The 15561-nt window shown below is 48.9% G+C and overlaps 1 protein-coding gene across 7 annotated transcripts in view; it reads left to right on the forward strand.

Annotated features, from left to right (window-relative positions):
• Positions 1-1180: 1180 nt before the first annotated feature.
• The window catches only part of RUFY3 (RUN and FYVE domain containing 3), a 49984-nt gene continuing 35603 nt past the window's right edge, over positions 1181-15561 (forward strand). For 2 of the 7 annotated variants that reach the window (XM_029073012.2, XM_029073015.2), the window contains exon 1: positions 1184-1952. In XM_029073012.2, the coding sequence (XP_028928845.1) occupies positions 1775-1952 (178 nt within the window). In that variant the 5' untranslated portion in view covers positions 1184-1774. Of the gene's footprint in view, positions 1953-15561 lie in introns of all 7 variants that reach the window. The other 5 variants (XM_029073010.2, XM_029073011.2, XM_029073013.2 and 2 more) reach the window with 5 other exon arrangements.

Raw genomic sequence — 15561 nt, forward strand, 5'->3', positions numbered from 1 at the left:
AGATGAGGAAACTGAGGCCCTGAGAGGTTAAGCGGCTCGTCCAAGGTCACACAGCAGGCAAGTGGAGGAGCCGGGATTAGAACCCAGATCCTCGGACTCCCAGGCTGATAGTCTTGCCACTAGTCCACGCTGCTTCTGCATTGATATCTGAGCAAACATACCGTATTCATATGAATGCAGGTTTTGTGTGTGTGTGTGTGTGTGTGTGTGGCTGATTTTATCACGTTCAGTCCCGGAGCTCCTATTAAATTTTTTTGTGTTTCGTTTAATTTTCTAAGCAAAATTTCTCTTGAGCGAGTTCAGAGGGAGAGCTCACAGGGATAGGTTGGCCTGTGATTTTTTTTTTTTCCTTCCTCTGTCCTCATGGATCGGAGCATTTAGAAAATAGACATTCGGGAGGTGCTCGTTAGTTGTGTAAGGTTCCGTTTCTGACCCGGCCTGCCATCTGAGGAGGTTGGAGGAATTTCCAAATGAATGAAAATACAGGCTGTCAAAGGGAAGGAAGTGTGTGCTTGGCGTTGATGAGAGCCCCCGGGCCTCAGAGAGAGCACTGCCGTTTTTTCCTGTGCCCCCACAGGCTGAGGGCGAGAGCGGGCCGTGCGAACGGCCGGTGGGAGGGTCGGCCTCCCCTAGAATCACTGCCCACAGCCCCTTCCTCAGCTCCATCCCTTCTCCCCAGATGTAGAAGGCAGGCATCACTCGGGGGGCTCTGAGCATTGCACGCTGCGAGAAGCGGCGTGGCTCGGTGGAAAGAGCCCGGGCTTGGGAGTCAGAGGTCGTGGGTTCGACTCCCAGCTCTGTCAGCTGTGCGACTGTGGGCAAGTCACTTCACTTCTCTGGGCTTCACTTCTTTGGGCCTCACTTCCCTCATCTGCAAAATGGGGATGAAGACTGTGAGCCTCACGTGGGACGACCTGATGACCCTGTGTCGACCCCAGGGCTTAGAACAGTGCTCTGCACATAGTAAGCGCTTAACTAATACCAACATTATTATTATCAGTGTAACCCATCCTGGATTGACCCACCCTGCCTGGTAGTGGGCTGTGGAAGGAGGAGAGAGACAGAGAGAGAGAGCGAGAGCAGGGCCTAATTGCTCTCCCTGCATCAGCAGCATCAATATCGCATCCTGGGAATTGGTTGCCCTCCGCTCGGAGCAGCTGGTCACATGAGTCTGGATTTTCAGTTCAGTTCATTAGTCAGCCATTTTGGTCAACACCCTGCTTACTGCGCACAAGCGATCCCATTAGCGGTCCGGAGAGAGGCTGAGCCGAGCGGCGACGGCAGCGGCTCATCTCAACGGCCCGGCAGTCTCCCTCCCGGCTCCGGGGAGAAAATAGATGTGCGGTTCCGCTGCCTCTCGGGCGTTTCGGTCACCGGCGAAGGAAGGGGCTTTTTTTTCTCTAACTCATGCGGAGGCCACATTTCTGAAGCCCTAGGTGGCAGCCGGCTGAGATTCGTTGCCTCTGGCTCCGCTGAAGAAAAGAGGCAGCGAGAGGGGAGAGAAAGGAAGAGGGAGCTGGGAGAAGACAAGCATCCTTTATCCTCTGAGCTCGTGAGATGATTTTAGGAGCGAAGATAGAGTAGCGCTGTGGGTCTTGAGCCTAGCTGTTCTTAAATAGCAAGGGATTTTTGATTTTTTTTAATTCAGTTATTTATTTGGGTTTTCATCTGAAAGATCGCCTTTCTGGAGCTCGGGGGTGCTTTTCTTTTTTGGTGTGGTATTTATTTTTGTGTGTGTGTGTGTGTGGTGTGTTGTGGTCCCAGCTGAGTCATCATGTCTGCCCTGACTCCTCCAAGCGATACACCAACCCCCACCACAGACAAAATCACCCAGGCGGCCATGGAGACCATCTACCTTTGCAAGTTCCGAGTGTCCATGGACGGAGAGTGGCTTTGCCTGCGTGAGCTAGACGACATCTCCCTGACACCCGACCCGGAACCGACCCACGAAGGTATGGTCACATCTAGGCCCCCGGGCGTCCTCCCGCATCCCCACTGTTAGAACAAGAATTGGCCAGAGGCTGGATGGCGGGGTGGGGCGGGGGGGGGGGGGGGTAGGACCACGGGCTGACGGGGGAGAAGAGAGAGAAGAGGCAGAGGAACCTTCCCAAGTATTTGTCTCCATAAAAAACCTTCCAATCTCCATTCCTTTCATCCCTCCCGTTTCTTTCTTTCTTCTGTCTCCCACCCTCTCCTCTCTCCCCGGGCTCTCCCCCTCCTTCCTCATTTTTTGTTTTCCTGAGTAGAGTGTTGTCTCTGTCCTGGTGCCTCCTTGGAATCTACCTTTGAGATTCGAGACCGAACAGAGCTGAGGTGACCAACCTATCGGTTTGTGGAGCTAACTCATCTTCAGCTTTCATCTATTTTCGGATCAGAATCGATAACTCCCTTCCCCGTCGGGTTATTGGAAAGCCTAGAGGTTTTGGAAAGAGGGCAGCGTTCAAGGGGTGAAACCCAGTTTTGCTAGCAGACCAGCTTGAAGAGAGAAACCTTATTTGGGGGGGGTGATGGGTGAGGGGTTGGTCAACGGTCAGGGGTCACCCCTATCACCATTGCCAGGATCGCCGACCTCTACTGTAGAATCTGCATAGGTCGATTCATTCTTCCATCTCAGATTCCTTGCAATCGTGAGGTAGCCCCATCCTCTCTTTTGTAGTCAAAGTCAATTTTTAGGTCTAGAACCAGTCTAGTGAAGATGGAGTCAAGATAAATGCAAAACTCTGAAAGTGTTGAAGACGATCAGCACTGTAATTAAGGGTAAACCCGGGGGTGCCTAAAGCCTGTTTTCTTGACTCAGGCGCTCATTTATTCTGCAGCCTGAGGAACCTCTGGTAAATGTGCCAAGTTGTAGGAAAAGACCCTCTTCCTATTGTATTGGTTTTGTTCTATTTATTCGGGGGTTGGGAGGGATGTAATCTTTTCTAAAGCTTCTCTAAGGACAGAGACCTTCCTCACATAAACAGGTCATTTTAACACATTTTACATGTATAGTATCTACACATTTAATGTCAGACACCCAAACCACAACAACAAGAGATTCACAGTTATAAAGGAGAAAAACAATACCTGTCATACCCTCCCAAAAACTTATTGAATTGATCAGTGGAACTGATCCGTGGAATTTAAGCATCTGCTCTGTGCCAAAGCACTGTACTTACCCCTTGGGAGGGTACGGTAGAGTAAGTAGATAAGATTCCTGCCCTCAGGGAGCATACACGGGGTAGCTGTGTATTATGGTTAGTAAGAGGGAATTTGGTTTTTGGGCGTTTTTTTTTTAATGACTCTGGGACACACTCCTCACAGGACTTAAACTCCGTCTTTTGTGGCCGTCTATTCGGAACCCTTAGTTTTTATAGTAAAACAAAAGCTTTTTATGAAATAAAAATTTGAGATGGTTCATAGAGCCAAAACTACAGTCCTAGGACCGTTGAACATTTCAGATAGCGTGTCAGGGGGATTGACATCCCACTCTAGGTTTTTATAATATAGGCAACATTCCTCGATTTATTGGTAGCATCTGCAGTCCCATTCAAGATTTTATCCAAAAGGGGCGAGTGGGTTTGAAGAAAAGAGAAAAATTCAGCCAAAAAGAGAAAAATTCAGCCACGTTGGAAAGTAACCGAGGTTACCCAGGGTGTCAGAATTGGCCAATTTTTGTTTGGGACCTCCAAGATGTAGTTTGAGTAACAAGTAATAGTATTTATTAAGCGCTTACTGTATGCAGAACACTTTACTAAGCCCTGGGAGAAAATTAGACGTGGTCTTTGGGCGGCTCATCCTCTAAGGATTAGGTCTGTTACTAATCATTCAGTTCTCATTTCATGATCACTAACCTGATCAGTGGTTGGAGGTGGGTATTCCCCTTTTGCCCTAAATTATATCCAATAGGAAAAGTTATTTGTTTTGGGATAAAGCGAAGGAGGGGAACTGTTGACTTCACTTTGGGTTTGTAAGCTCATAAGGAGTCGCAGACACCCTCCTCTAAGAACCAAGAATGTGGGGTGGGGAGGGGTCTTCCAGGATGTGCTGGGAGAGGCCCAGAAGCAAGGCCAGTCAATCAGTCGTATTTATTGAGCACTAACTGTGTGCAGAGCACTGTACTAAGCGCTTGGGAGAGTACAACAAAACAAGATAACAGATTCATTCCCTGCCCACACGGAGTTTACAGTGTAGAGGGAGGAGAACAGAAAGGAGGGAAAGAATCAGGTGTCCCAGAGCTCACAGCTCAGGGGTGTGAGAGGATATTACCTTTCTCCTCAGACGCACTGGGTGATTCAGGGTAAATCTGTGAACACTTCCCAGTTCCCCGTCTATCACATGGGGAAAAGGCACCTGCCCCTCCTTCCTCCTCTCCCCTCCTCCCCGCTCTGAGGGAGAATTATCCTTTCTCTTTAGGCACTTGATCTTCACTTCACCCTCAGCCCCCACAGCACTTCCATGCCTATCCTTAATTTGTTTATATTAATATCTGTCTCCCCCTCTAGATTGTGAGCTCCTTGTGGGAAGGGATTGTATCTTCCAACTCGGTTGTGTTGATCTCTCTCCCAAGCGCTTAGTACAGTGCTGCGCACTCAGTGAGCGCTCAGTAAATGCCATTGATTGGAAAGCAAGGGCCAAAGAACTCACTTCATTTTTCACTTCTGTGCTTGCCTGCCATATTGGATTTGTCAACGTGATGATTTAGTGTATCTTGAGACTCTGTTGCTCTCCCTATCCGTAATTGATATCAGTGTAGATATCAACTAGACTGTCAGCTCCTTCTGGGCGGGGACTGTGTCTGCCAACCCTGTTTTTAAGCTCTTAGGTCGGTGCTCTGCACATAGTAAGCGCTCAAAAAATACCAGCCATGTGCGGGCGTCCAGTCCGATTCCTGGGAAGAATTCCAATCCGAATTGGCAGGGGGAGGGGGAGGGTTCCTTCGCTAATTAGGGTCCCACGGGGGCATAATAAGCGTACAGTATCAGGGATTTGGGGTGAACTGCCGAAAAGGGTTGGGAATCTGGGGGCGGGGATGTGGGTGACACACTCTTTCATGCACTTTGATACTCCAGCCCCACCGTACTTGTGAAATTATTGTAATCCTCTAATATTTCCCTATCTATTTTAATGTGTCTCTCCCCCGTAGACCGTAAATTCCTTGTAAGCAGGTATTCTATCAAGGCTCTGTGCTATTGTTCTTTCCCAAGTGCTCCTTCCATTGCTGTGCACACAGTAAGCGGTGCGGACTAGTGGAAAAAGCACGGGCCTGGGAGTCAGAGGATCCGAGTTCTAATTCCACCTCCAACACTTGTCTGCCATGTGACCTTGGGCAAGTCACGCCGTCACCTCTCTGTGTCTCAGTTACCTCATCGTAAAATGGGGATTAAGACCGTGAGTCCCATATGGGAAAGGGACTGTGTCCGACCTAATTATCTTCTGTCTACCCCGGCACTTAGCACTTTGCCTGGCCCATGGTAAGCGCTTAACAAATACCATTAAAAAAAAGAGCTCAGTAAATATCGATTGACTGATCGAAGGCAGAGGCAGTTACATCCCATTGGAGAAATTGGGGTCCGTCTAGGCAGAATCAAAGATAGGGACGTGGTTTTTGTTCCGAGGCAAATGCCGCGTTTGATCTAAAAAAAGGAAGCGATAGTTCTGACACCTCCGGGTTGGCTATTTTCTCCCTTTTTCTTCTGAAAACCGAGTTGCAAGCTGTGCCGGGCAGGAGCTTAACAGAAATCAGCCCGGTTGTTATTTAAAGCTTCACAGTTTCCATTGGCTTGGGCGTCTATTTCGAGTGGGGTCAGGATCGGCTTTCTAATAGGGTCTAAGTCATCACCGAGCGCTGCGGGGAGAAGCGAGAATCCATCTGTAATTGGGTTAAGTGGCGGTAGTAGTGATAGTAATTTCGGTAGTGGTGGAGACGGGTATCGAGCAAAACCGGTTTCTCCTTGGTTCCCCCCGACAACGTGAGGCTGATGAAAATTGTATTTCCCTTGGGATCGGGGCCTAATCAAAAGCCTGAGGATTGGCCTCCCAGCCATGTGATCTGCTGTCGAGTCGAAAGGGTGGACTGGTAATTGTGCGTGTGCGCTGTTCCTTTGAAAATGATGCCCTAAGCGTGTCTCAGTAGCAGGGGACGTTTTGTTTCTTAAGCGCCTAAGCGCTTTGGGGTTCTGAGGTCAACCCCAAAGGGAATCCACCCATCCAGGGCCCTTCGTTTCCAATGCAGACGCGGAACACGCCTCGGGTCGGCGGGAAACCTGAGACGGCGAGGCCGGCCCAGCCCCTCGCTCTCTTGATTCTGCCCAGACCCGAGCCGCCGGCCCGGGAGGGCTCCGGTTGGTGGTATCCGGGCCGGGGAAGACGGTAAAAATAATGATAATAATTGTGGCACTCGTTAAGCGTTTACTCTGTGCCAGGCACTGTATTAAGCACTGGGGTAGATACAAGGTAATCGGATTGGATTATCCCCGTCCCACGTACGGCTCACAGTTGTAATCCCCATTTTACTGATGAGGTAACTGAGGCACAGAGAAGTCCTTGTCCCACATAGGGCTCACAGTCTTAATCCCCATTTTACAGACGAGGTAACTGAGGTCCAGAGAAGTGAAGTGACTTGCCCAAGGTCACACGGCAGCCAAGCGGCGGAGCCGGAATTAGAACCCAGGTCCTTCTGACTTGCAGGCCCCTGCCCTGTCCACTAGACCACACTGCTTCTCTATTCCCAGGGACTCTAAGCTGAACCAGGTGTTCTCCAAAGAATTCTTGCAGAAAGGGGCTCCGTAAGTTCATTTGGAACCCTCGGAGGGGGTCCCCCGGGAATTTTGTCAGGCGAGCCTCCGTGCTTTCTGCATCGGTGACCGTCACCGCCCCTCTTATTGCTACGGTGAGTTTGCCAGGGCATTTTGGCTGGCAGAGCTCAGAGACTGAGCTGCAAAGTCTCTCTGAGCATGCGTTCCGGCCAAAGTCCATAAAGCGGGCATTGTGTCCTTTGATCGTCGAGCCGTTCGCTCCACGTCCTGGGAGGCCAAGCTTTCCCTAGGGCCAGCGGACTGCTTTTCAACTCACCCCTCCCCGACCTGATCTGACCACAGTGGGACCTGCTGCAGCCTGGACCCTCTCTGAACTCCCTCCAGCCTCCGCTTTGGTCTTGGAGAGGGAATGTGTCTGCTACATTGTTAGATCCTAATCTGCCGAGCGCTTAGTACAGTGCTCTGCGCACAGTAAAACACTCAACAGATGCGACTGACTGACTGACCCCGGCTTAGTGGAAAGAGCCCGGGCTTGGGAGTCAGAGGACCTGGGTTCTAAGACAATGTTGGTATTTGTTAAGCGCTTACTATGTGCAGAGCACTGTTCTAAGCGCTGGAGTAGATACAGGGTCATCAGGTCGTCCCACGTGAGGCTCACAGTTAATCCCCATTTGACAGATGAGGTAACTGAGGCCCAGAGAAGTGAAGTGACTCGCCCACAGTCACACAGCTGACAAGCGGCAGAGCAGGGATTCGAACCCATGACCCCTGACTCCCAAGCCCGGGCTCTTTCCACCGAGCCACGCTGCTTAACATTCTAATCCCAGCTCTGCCACTTGTCAGCTGTGTGACTTTGGCCAAGTCACTTCACTTCTCTGGGCCTCAGTGACCTCATTTGTAAATTGGGGATTAAAACTGTGAGCCCCACGTGGGGCGACCTGATTACCTTGTATTTACACTAGTGCTCAGAACAGTGCTTGGCACTTACTAAGTGCTTAACAAATGCCATCGTTATTATTATTATCGAGAGCCCGGACTTGGGCTGGGAGTCCGTCACTGGGCAGGGATTGTCTCTATCTGTTGCCGAATTGTACATTCCAAGCGCTTAGTACAGTGCTCTGCACATAGTAAGTGCTCAATAAATACTACTGAATGAATGAATGAGGCCTAAGGACCTGGTTTTAATTCCACCTTGGCCACGCGCTTGCTGTGTGACCATGGGGAAGTCACTTCACTTCTCTGGGCCTTAGTTTCCCCATCAGGAAAGTGGGGATTCAATTCCTGTTTCTCCCTCTATTCTAGACTCTGAGCCCCATGTAAGCAAAACTGCACAGATTAAGTTGTGTCTGCCCCAGCACTCAGTACAGTGCTTGACACATAGTAAGCCCTTAACATTATTTTTAATAATACATATGTATTAATGTATATTAATGATAATAATAGGAAGTTCAAAGCCTTTTTGAAGGCACGTCTCTTCTAAGAAGCCTTCCCTGAAGGCTTAGGCCCCCTTTTCCTTTTCTTCAACTCCCTTCTGCGTCACCCTGACTTGCTCCCTTTATTCATTCGCCCCTCCCGGCCCCACAGCGCTTTCATTCATTCGGTCGTATTTATTGAATGAAACAAAGTGCTGCGGGACACTTATGTACATGTGTTATCTATTTATTTATATTATTGTCCGTCTCCCCCTCTATATTAAGCTCGCTGTGGTCAGTGAATATGTCTGTTGTATTATCGTACTGTACCGTCCCAAACAATTAACACAGTGCTCTGCACACAGTAAGCGCTCGATAAATACGATTGACTGACGGACTGACTGACTTTCTGCCCTGACCAGGGAAATGCCCGAGGACCCCACATTACACCCCTGACTTGTCATGTGTTTGTGTTTTGGAGAACTTGCTCTTCCTCTCTTCCCGCTCCCCGACCCAATTCCCCTTTTTGGCTTCATTCATTCATTCAATAGTATTTATTGAGCGCTTACTACGTGCAGAGCACTGTACTAAGCGCTTGGAATGGACAGATCGGTGACAGATAGAGACAGTCCCTGAAGAGGCAGGGTCGTCGTCATTTTCGTCTACTTTGCCTTCCGCAAAATCCTTTCCCTTTGTTTGCTAGCCCCTCCTTAGCCTCCCAGCTTCAGTCCGGAGCCTTTGTTATATAGAGAGAGGTTTTCACAGAAACAAATACTGCGGATCTTTCGATTTATGAGGCTTAGTGGAAAAAGCGTGGGACTAGCTGGGATCTGGGTATCTGGGATCTAATCCCGGCTCTCCTGGGTAATTCGGAGTTTAGACCGGATCCCCATGTGGGACCAGGACCGTGTCCAACCTGATGATTTGATATCCGGCCCGGCGCTAATCCCGAAGTGTTTATGGTCTAGTGGATAGAGCCCGGGGTTGAGATTCGCAAAGACCTGGGTTCTAATCCCTGATCTGCCACTTGTCTGCTGTGTGATCTTGGGCAAGCCACTTCACTTCTCTGTGCCTCAGTCACCTCATCTGCAAAATGGGGATTAAGACCGGGAGCCCCACCGTGGGACAATCTAATCACCTTGTATCTACCCCAGTGCTGAGAACAGTGTTTGGCACATAGTAAGCGCTTAACAAATGCCGTCATTATTATCATTTAAAAAACAAAACAAAAACAAATACCTCATTTATTCAGTGGGTGCTCAGTAAGTATAGGAACGGTCGGTTTAGGCCAGTTGTGACTTTCATTAAACCTAGTTGGCTCGAGGTGGAGAAAGCAATAATTTTTTTAATATCGTTTTGTGTAAGCGCACAGGCGGCTGTAAATAGGGTGGTGATAGCTCCTAGACAGAGGACTGTTGTTAAGGCAGTGGGATTATGTTCAAGGAGGGGGGAGAAACGGACTAGGAGGAAAATACCTTTACTACCCCATGACTATTATTAATATTCCTACTCATAATGATATGGAGTGTTTTAAGCACGCACCGTGTGCCGAGCACCGTACTAAGCCCTGGGGTAGATGCTCTTAGGACCGTCCTCTTTTCTAGATTACTTCTGTCAGCTGCAGGGCTGGGGCAGGGCTTCCGTTTGGAGAAGTGATGCAGGCCCCGCTCTATGCTTCCCCTTTGCTCGGGTTTCGTGGTGTGTGATGGTTTCACCCTTAGCCGTACTGGGAAGGGGTTTTTGTGTCAAGGCACCCAGTGGCAAAATCGGGTCATCGGCCATTTATGGCCCTTGAACTCATGCTAGCTTCCCTATCATCTTGCCCCCTCTTACCTCACACTCTTCTAATACCACCCAGCCCGCACAGTCCGCTCCACCAATGCCGACCCTCCGATTGTACCTCGGTCTCCTCTGTCTTGCTGCTGACCCCTCGCCCACGTCCTGCCTCTGGCCTGAAACGCCCTCCCTCCTCACATCCCAGCGTGGCTCAGTGGAAAGAGCCCGGGCTTGGGAGTCAGGGGTCATGGGTTCGAATCCCGGCTCGGCCACTTGTCAGCTGGGTGACTGTGGGCTAGTCACTCCACTTCTCTGTGCCTCAGTTACCTCATCTGGAAAACGGGAATTAACTGTGAGGCTCAGGTGGGACAACCTGATGACCCTGTGTCTACCCCGGCGCTTAGAACAGTGCTCTGCACATAGTAAACACTTAACAGATACCAACATTATTATTATCCGACAGACAATTACCCTCCCTCCCTTCAAAGCCTTATTGAAGGCCCATCTCCTCCAAGAGGCCTTCCCTGACTAAGTCCTCCTTTCCTCTTCTCCCACTCCCTTCTGCATCACTCTGACCTGCTCCCTTTATTCGTCCTCCCTCTCAGCCCCACAGCACTTATGTACGTATCTGTAATTTATTTCTATTAGTCAGTCCCCGCCTCTGGACTGTAAGCTCACTGTGGGCAAGGAATGTGTTTATTGTTGTCTTGTACTCTCCCGAACGCTTAGTACATTGCTCCACACAAAGTAAGCACTCAGTAAATACCATTGATCGATTGACCCGGCCTCCTTGCCCAGCCCCAGAGGATTGACTGCCTTGCCAGTGTGTATCACACTCCGCAGATGCTCTTGAGCGAGCCTCGAACGACATCCGGTCCCTCCAGAAAGAAGCAAGGATACGGGCGGTTTCATGATTGAAATTTTCCCAGATTTTTAAAGAGTGTTTCAAAGCGTGGCAACTTTGAGATGCCACCAAACCTAACAATTGCGGCTCTCCATTTCCCATTAGCATTTACCGTGTTTTAGTTGTTAATGTCCTGAGTAGGTAATTTGGGTTCTGTATTTTACCCGGGCATTCATTTGCCCACTTTTTACAGCATTTTTTTTCTTCTCCCTCTCACCATTTTGCGATCTTTATATTGCAGTAGACGGGAAATGGGTCCGTGGCTGGGTCCGGTCCGAGTTTCTTGCGAGCAGGAGCTTAAGGGCAAAGATTTTTCAAGTTGAATGAACGAAAATTCTCTCCGTCGAACGGAACAACCATTTTGTGCCGGGTTTAATGCCCAAAACAAAATGGAGGCCCAGGAGACCGGCACCGGCGCGGTCAAGTTACTGTTTAGTCTTTGGGGTAAACTTAGCGTGGAGCACTGAGACGTTGAAGCATTGAGGAGATGAAGGAAAGAAAAGGGGGTGTGGGGCGGCAAAAGTAGTAGTAATAATAGCAATTATTAAGCGCTTACTGTGTGCAGAGCACTGTCCTAAGCCCTGGGAAAGAATGTACAAGTGGGAATCAGACATGGTCCCTGTCCCTTGGGGAGCTTCCCAGTCTAGGAGTAATAATAAATGGGGGAGGGGGGGAGGAAACTGGCAGTAAACATTATCAATTTTATTATTATTGTTATATGTTAAGCGTTTACTATGTGTCAAGCACTGTTTGAAGCCCTGTGGTAATACAAGTTAATTAGGTTGGACATGCTCCCTGTCCCATATGGGGCTCACAGTGACTTTGGGCAAGTCACTTAACTTCTCTGTGCCTCAGTTACCTCATCTGGAAAATGGGGATTAAACCTGTGAGCCCCACATGGGACAACCTGATCACCTCGTATCCCCCTAGGGCTTAGAACAGTGCTTTGCACACAGTAAGTGCTTAACAAGTACCACCATTAAATAGAAGGAGGAACAGGTATGGAATCCCCATTTTACAGTTGAGGAAACAGACACGGAGAGGTGAAGTGGCTTGCCCCAGGTCACGCAGCAGACAAGCGGTGGAGCCGGGATTAGAACCCAGGTCCTCTGATTCCCAAGCCCGGGCTCTTTCCACTAGTCCATACTGTTTCTCTATTATTAGGAGCAATGAAACACAACCCTAAGGCCACATAAAAGACAATAGACAAATACACTAAAAAAAAAAAAAAAATCCAAATCAGGGAACAAGAGAGGGATAAGGAAGATGGAGAGGAGGAGAAGAGTGGAAAGAAGGCATTGGAGAATGCACTTCCTTATGTTGTGTTCTCCCCAGGGGCCCAGTTAAAACAGGGTGCGCAGAAAGCACTCGATGAATTAACCGATCGACGGTCCTTCTGCTTCCTTATCTCCAGCTCACCCTCTTCCCTCAAAGCCGCTCATCAGAGTGCAGGGCCGGACTAGGGAAGCAGCATGATCTAGCGGAAGGAGCCCGGGCCTGAGAATCAGAGGACGTAGCTTCCAATCCCGGTTCCGCCCCTTGTCTGCTGTGTGACCTCGGACAAGTCACTTAACTTCTTCAGGCCTCGGTTTCCTCATCTTCAGAATGGGAACTCATGACCTGTTCCCCCTCCCTTTTAGACTGTGAGCCGGTCGTTGGGCAGGGAATTGTCTCTATCTGTTGCCGAATTGTACATTCCAAGCGCTTAGTACGGTGCTCTGCACACAGGAAGCGCTCAATAAATACGATTGAGTGAATGAATGAATAAAGCGCACGTTTTGGCAACCCTCCGAAGCAAAAGTTCTTACTGAGTGGCCTGGAATTTTTGCCATTGCCCCTTTTGCAAGTGGTGAAACCAAAGCCCGGCAAACGGAAGTGGCTCGCCAGGGGTCAGGATGTAGTGTCCAATTTCCAGCCTCGCGGCACTGTACATTGTCTCACGACTGCAAGCTTACCGCTAGACTGTAAGCTCGCCGTGGGCAGGGGAGGTGCCTAGCAACTCCGTTGTATTGTACTTTCCCAAGTGCTTAGTACAGCGCTCTGAAAATACCATTGATCGGTGGATTGTCCTTTCCTACAAAAGCCCGTTCTCAATGTGGGGACCGGGGAGGGGGTGGAAAGGAGCAACAGCGTGCGGCTAGAGATGATTCCCTCCCACTCCTCTTATGTTTCCTTGGATAGAACCATCAAACCTCATTTAACGGGTTTTTATTCTTTCTTCCTTAAACCGCCAATTAAAGCTACTATATTCTTCAACGTTTTTAAAAACAGCTGTTGAAATGTCGTATTTTCTGCTGAATGACTTCAGTCAGTCGCTTTTCTATCAATGCCTGTCTCCCCCTCTACTCTGTGAAGTCCTTGTGGGCAGGGAGTGGGTCTACCAACTCCGTCGTATTGCATTCTCACGCGCTCGGTACGGTGCGTTGCACACGGTGAGCGCTCAATAAATGCCATTGACTGATCGATCACAATCTACTGTCGGGGGGTGGGCACTGTACTAAGCGCTTGGGAGAATCCAATCGAGTCGGTCGACACGAGCCCTGTCTTCAAGGAACTTATAGTCAGGCAGTCATTAAGTCGTATTTTTTGAGCACTTACTGAGGGAAGAGCACTCTATTAAGCACTTAGGAGAGACAGCAGACACATTACCTGCCCACATCGAGCTTACAGTCTAGAGGATGAGCTTATAGCCTCTCCAGGGGCAAGCCAGTGACAGCTCAGTCAACCACAGCAGACAACTGTGGCGTCCCCTTGAACGCAGGCAGTAGCGATAGCATTCATTAAGCGCCGATCCCGTGCAGAGCACTGTATTGAGCAATGGGAGACAACACACAGGTGGGGAATTAGACATTGTCCCCGTCCCTCGGGAGGCTCACAATCTAACATCGCTACGTTCAAGATAACGTGCTATTTTCCGGTGAAAATAATTGTACAAAACAAAGTCGGCCAATGGCAAACGAGACAACGGAAGCCAAGAGACTCCCCAGCAAACTCAGGGTTGAGGTTCTGTAGTTGCGACTCTTCTTGGGTCAGCGAGGGCAGGGTTATTTCAGACCAGTGACCAGTTAGCGGGGCCAGAGGGGAGCCCTTGGTCCTCTCCGGTCTAGGGTCATGTGCTCTCTCTTTGGTACCCAGAACTCTAGCGGGGTACAAGGAAACCCAACTGGCCACTTCTGAACAATGCTACATTTGGAAGGTCTCATGTTTTATGATGCTGACGGCCTAAAAGTGTTCTTAGGGGTCAACGTGCTGGACCGACGACTCCTTGAGGCGTGCACATAACTGTCACGTTTTCTGTCTTTTCATTCCCCCTCTGTTTCTTGCGCGCTGCTTTTGGAGAAATACTGCAGGACGGAAAGCACCAAATCGAGAAATAGGGGAGACGATCAGGGTTTCCTTCTTTTCAGCCGTGTCATAATCCAACCCCGTTTGGGTCGGGCCAACGGAACCTGACATCGTTAGATCACTGTGGTCACTGAGTCTCTCTCCATCATCAGCAAGATGTCTTTCTCTGTCTCATTTTTTTTTTTCCAGCAAAGAGGTCTTTAAGGAAACAGGAAGGTGCCCAAGCCTCGGAGTCAGAGGACCTGGGTTCTAATCCCAGCTTTGCCAGTTGCCTGCTGTGTGATCATCTTGGGCTAATCTCACCTCTCTGGGCCTCAGTTCCCTCCTCTGTAAAATGGAGATTCAATATCTGGTCTCCCTCCTACTTAGACTGTGAACCCCATGTCGGACAGGGACCGTGTCTGATCTGATTATCTCATCTTTACACCACAGCTTGGTACGGTGCTTGGCACAAAGTGAACGAGTAACAAATACCACAATTATTTAGTAGGGTGGGTCAGAGTATTTGGTTTATGCATAAAAGGCAGCTCAATTTTCAGCCCAGTGAAGACAAAGACAAAAGCTGCAGTTTTATGAGGCTAAAGTTGTCTAGAGTTCACAACTTCATCTGCTATTATTTCACTCCAAATCCCTATTGTATCTGCTTTGATTTTACTGTAAAGATAAGTACAGTTTTTCCTTGTAGTTGAAACTTTGTGAAAAAATAATAAAAAACTGATTGTCCGAGCAATCCATCTCAGAACTGAAGCTAGGGGAAATCTTTTGATGCTTTTTTTTTTTTGTCTTTTTTTTTTTTTCTGAAACTCAGAACAAAACTAACGGAAAGCTTGGATAGACTCATAATTACCTGAAGTGGTTTGGGGGCCAATTAATTTGGACAATCATCTTTCTGCTGTATTGATCTTAGGTAAAACAGCACGACTACCTGTAATAATAATAATAGTAATGATGATAGTATTTATTCAGAGCGTATTATGCGCCGAACATTTTACAGATGAGGAAGCCGAGACCAAAAAATCAATCATATTTATTGAGCACTTACTGTGGGCAGAGCACTGCATTAAGCGCTTGGAAGAGTACAGAGCAAAGAGAAGTTAAGGGACTTGCCCAAGGGGACACTGTAGGTCAGTGGCAGAACCAGGACTAAAACCCCATTCTCCTGGTTTCCAGTCTGGTACTTGCTCTTCTCGGCCACAGATATGCTTAGCTCCAAGGAACTTTTCTCTCTCTCTTTTTTTTTATGGTATTTGTTAAGCGGTTAACATATGCCAGGCACTGTATTAAGCACTAGGCTTGTCGTGTCTTAAGCCGTCGAGTCATTTCCGACCCATAGCGACACCACAGACACCTGTCCCGGAACGCCCCGCTCTCCATCTGTAGTCATTCC

Source organism: Ornithorhynchus anatinus, chromosome 10, assembly GCF_004115215.2.
Source record: "Ornithorhynchus anatinus isolate Pmale09 chromosome 10, mOrnAna1.pri.v4, whole genome shotgun sequence".
NCBI classification, from domain to species: domain Eukaryota; kingdom Metazoa; phylum Chordata; class Mammalia; order Monotremata; family Ornithorhynchidae; genus Ornithorhynchus; species Ornithorhynchus anatinus.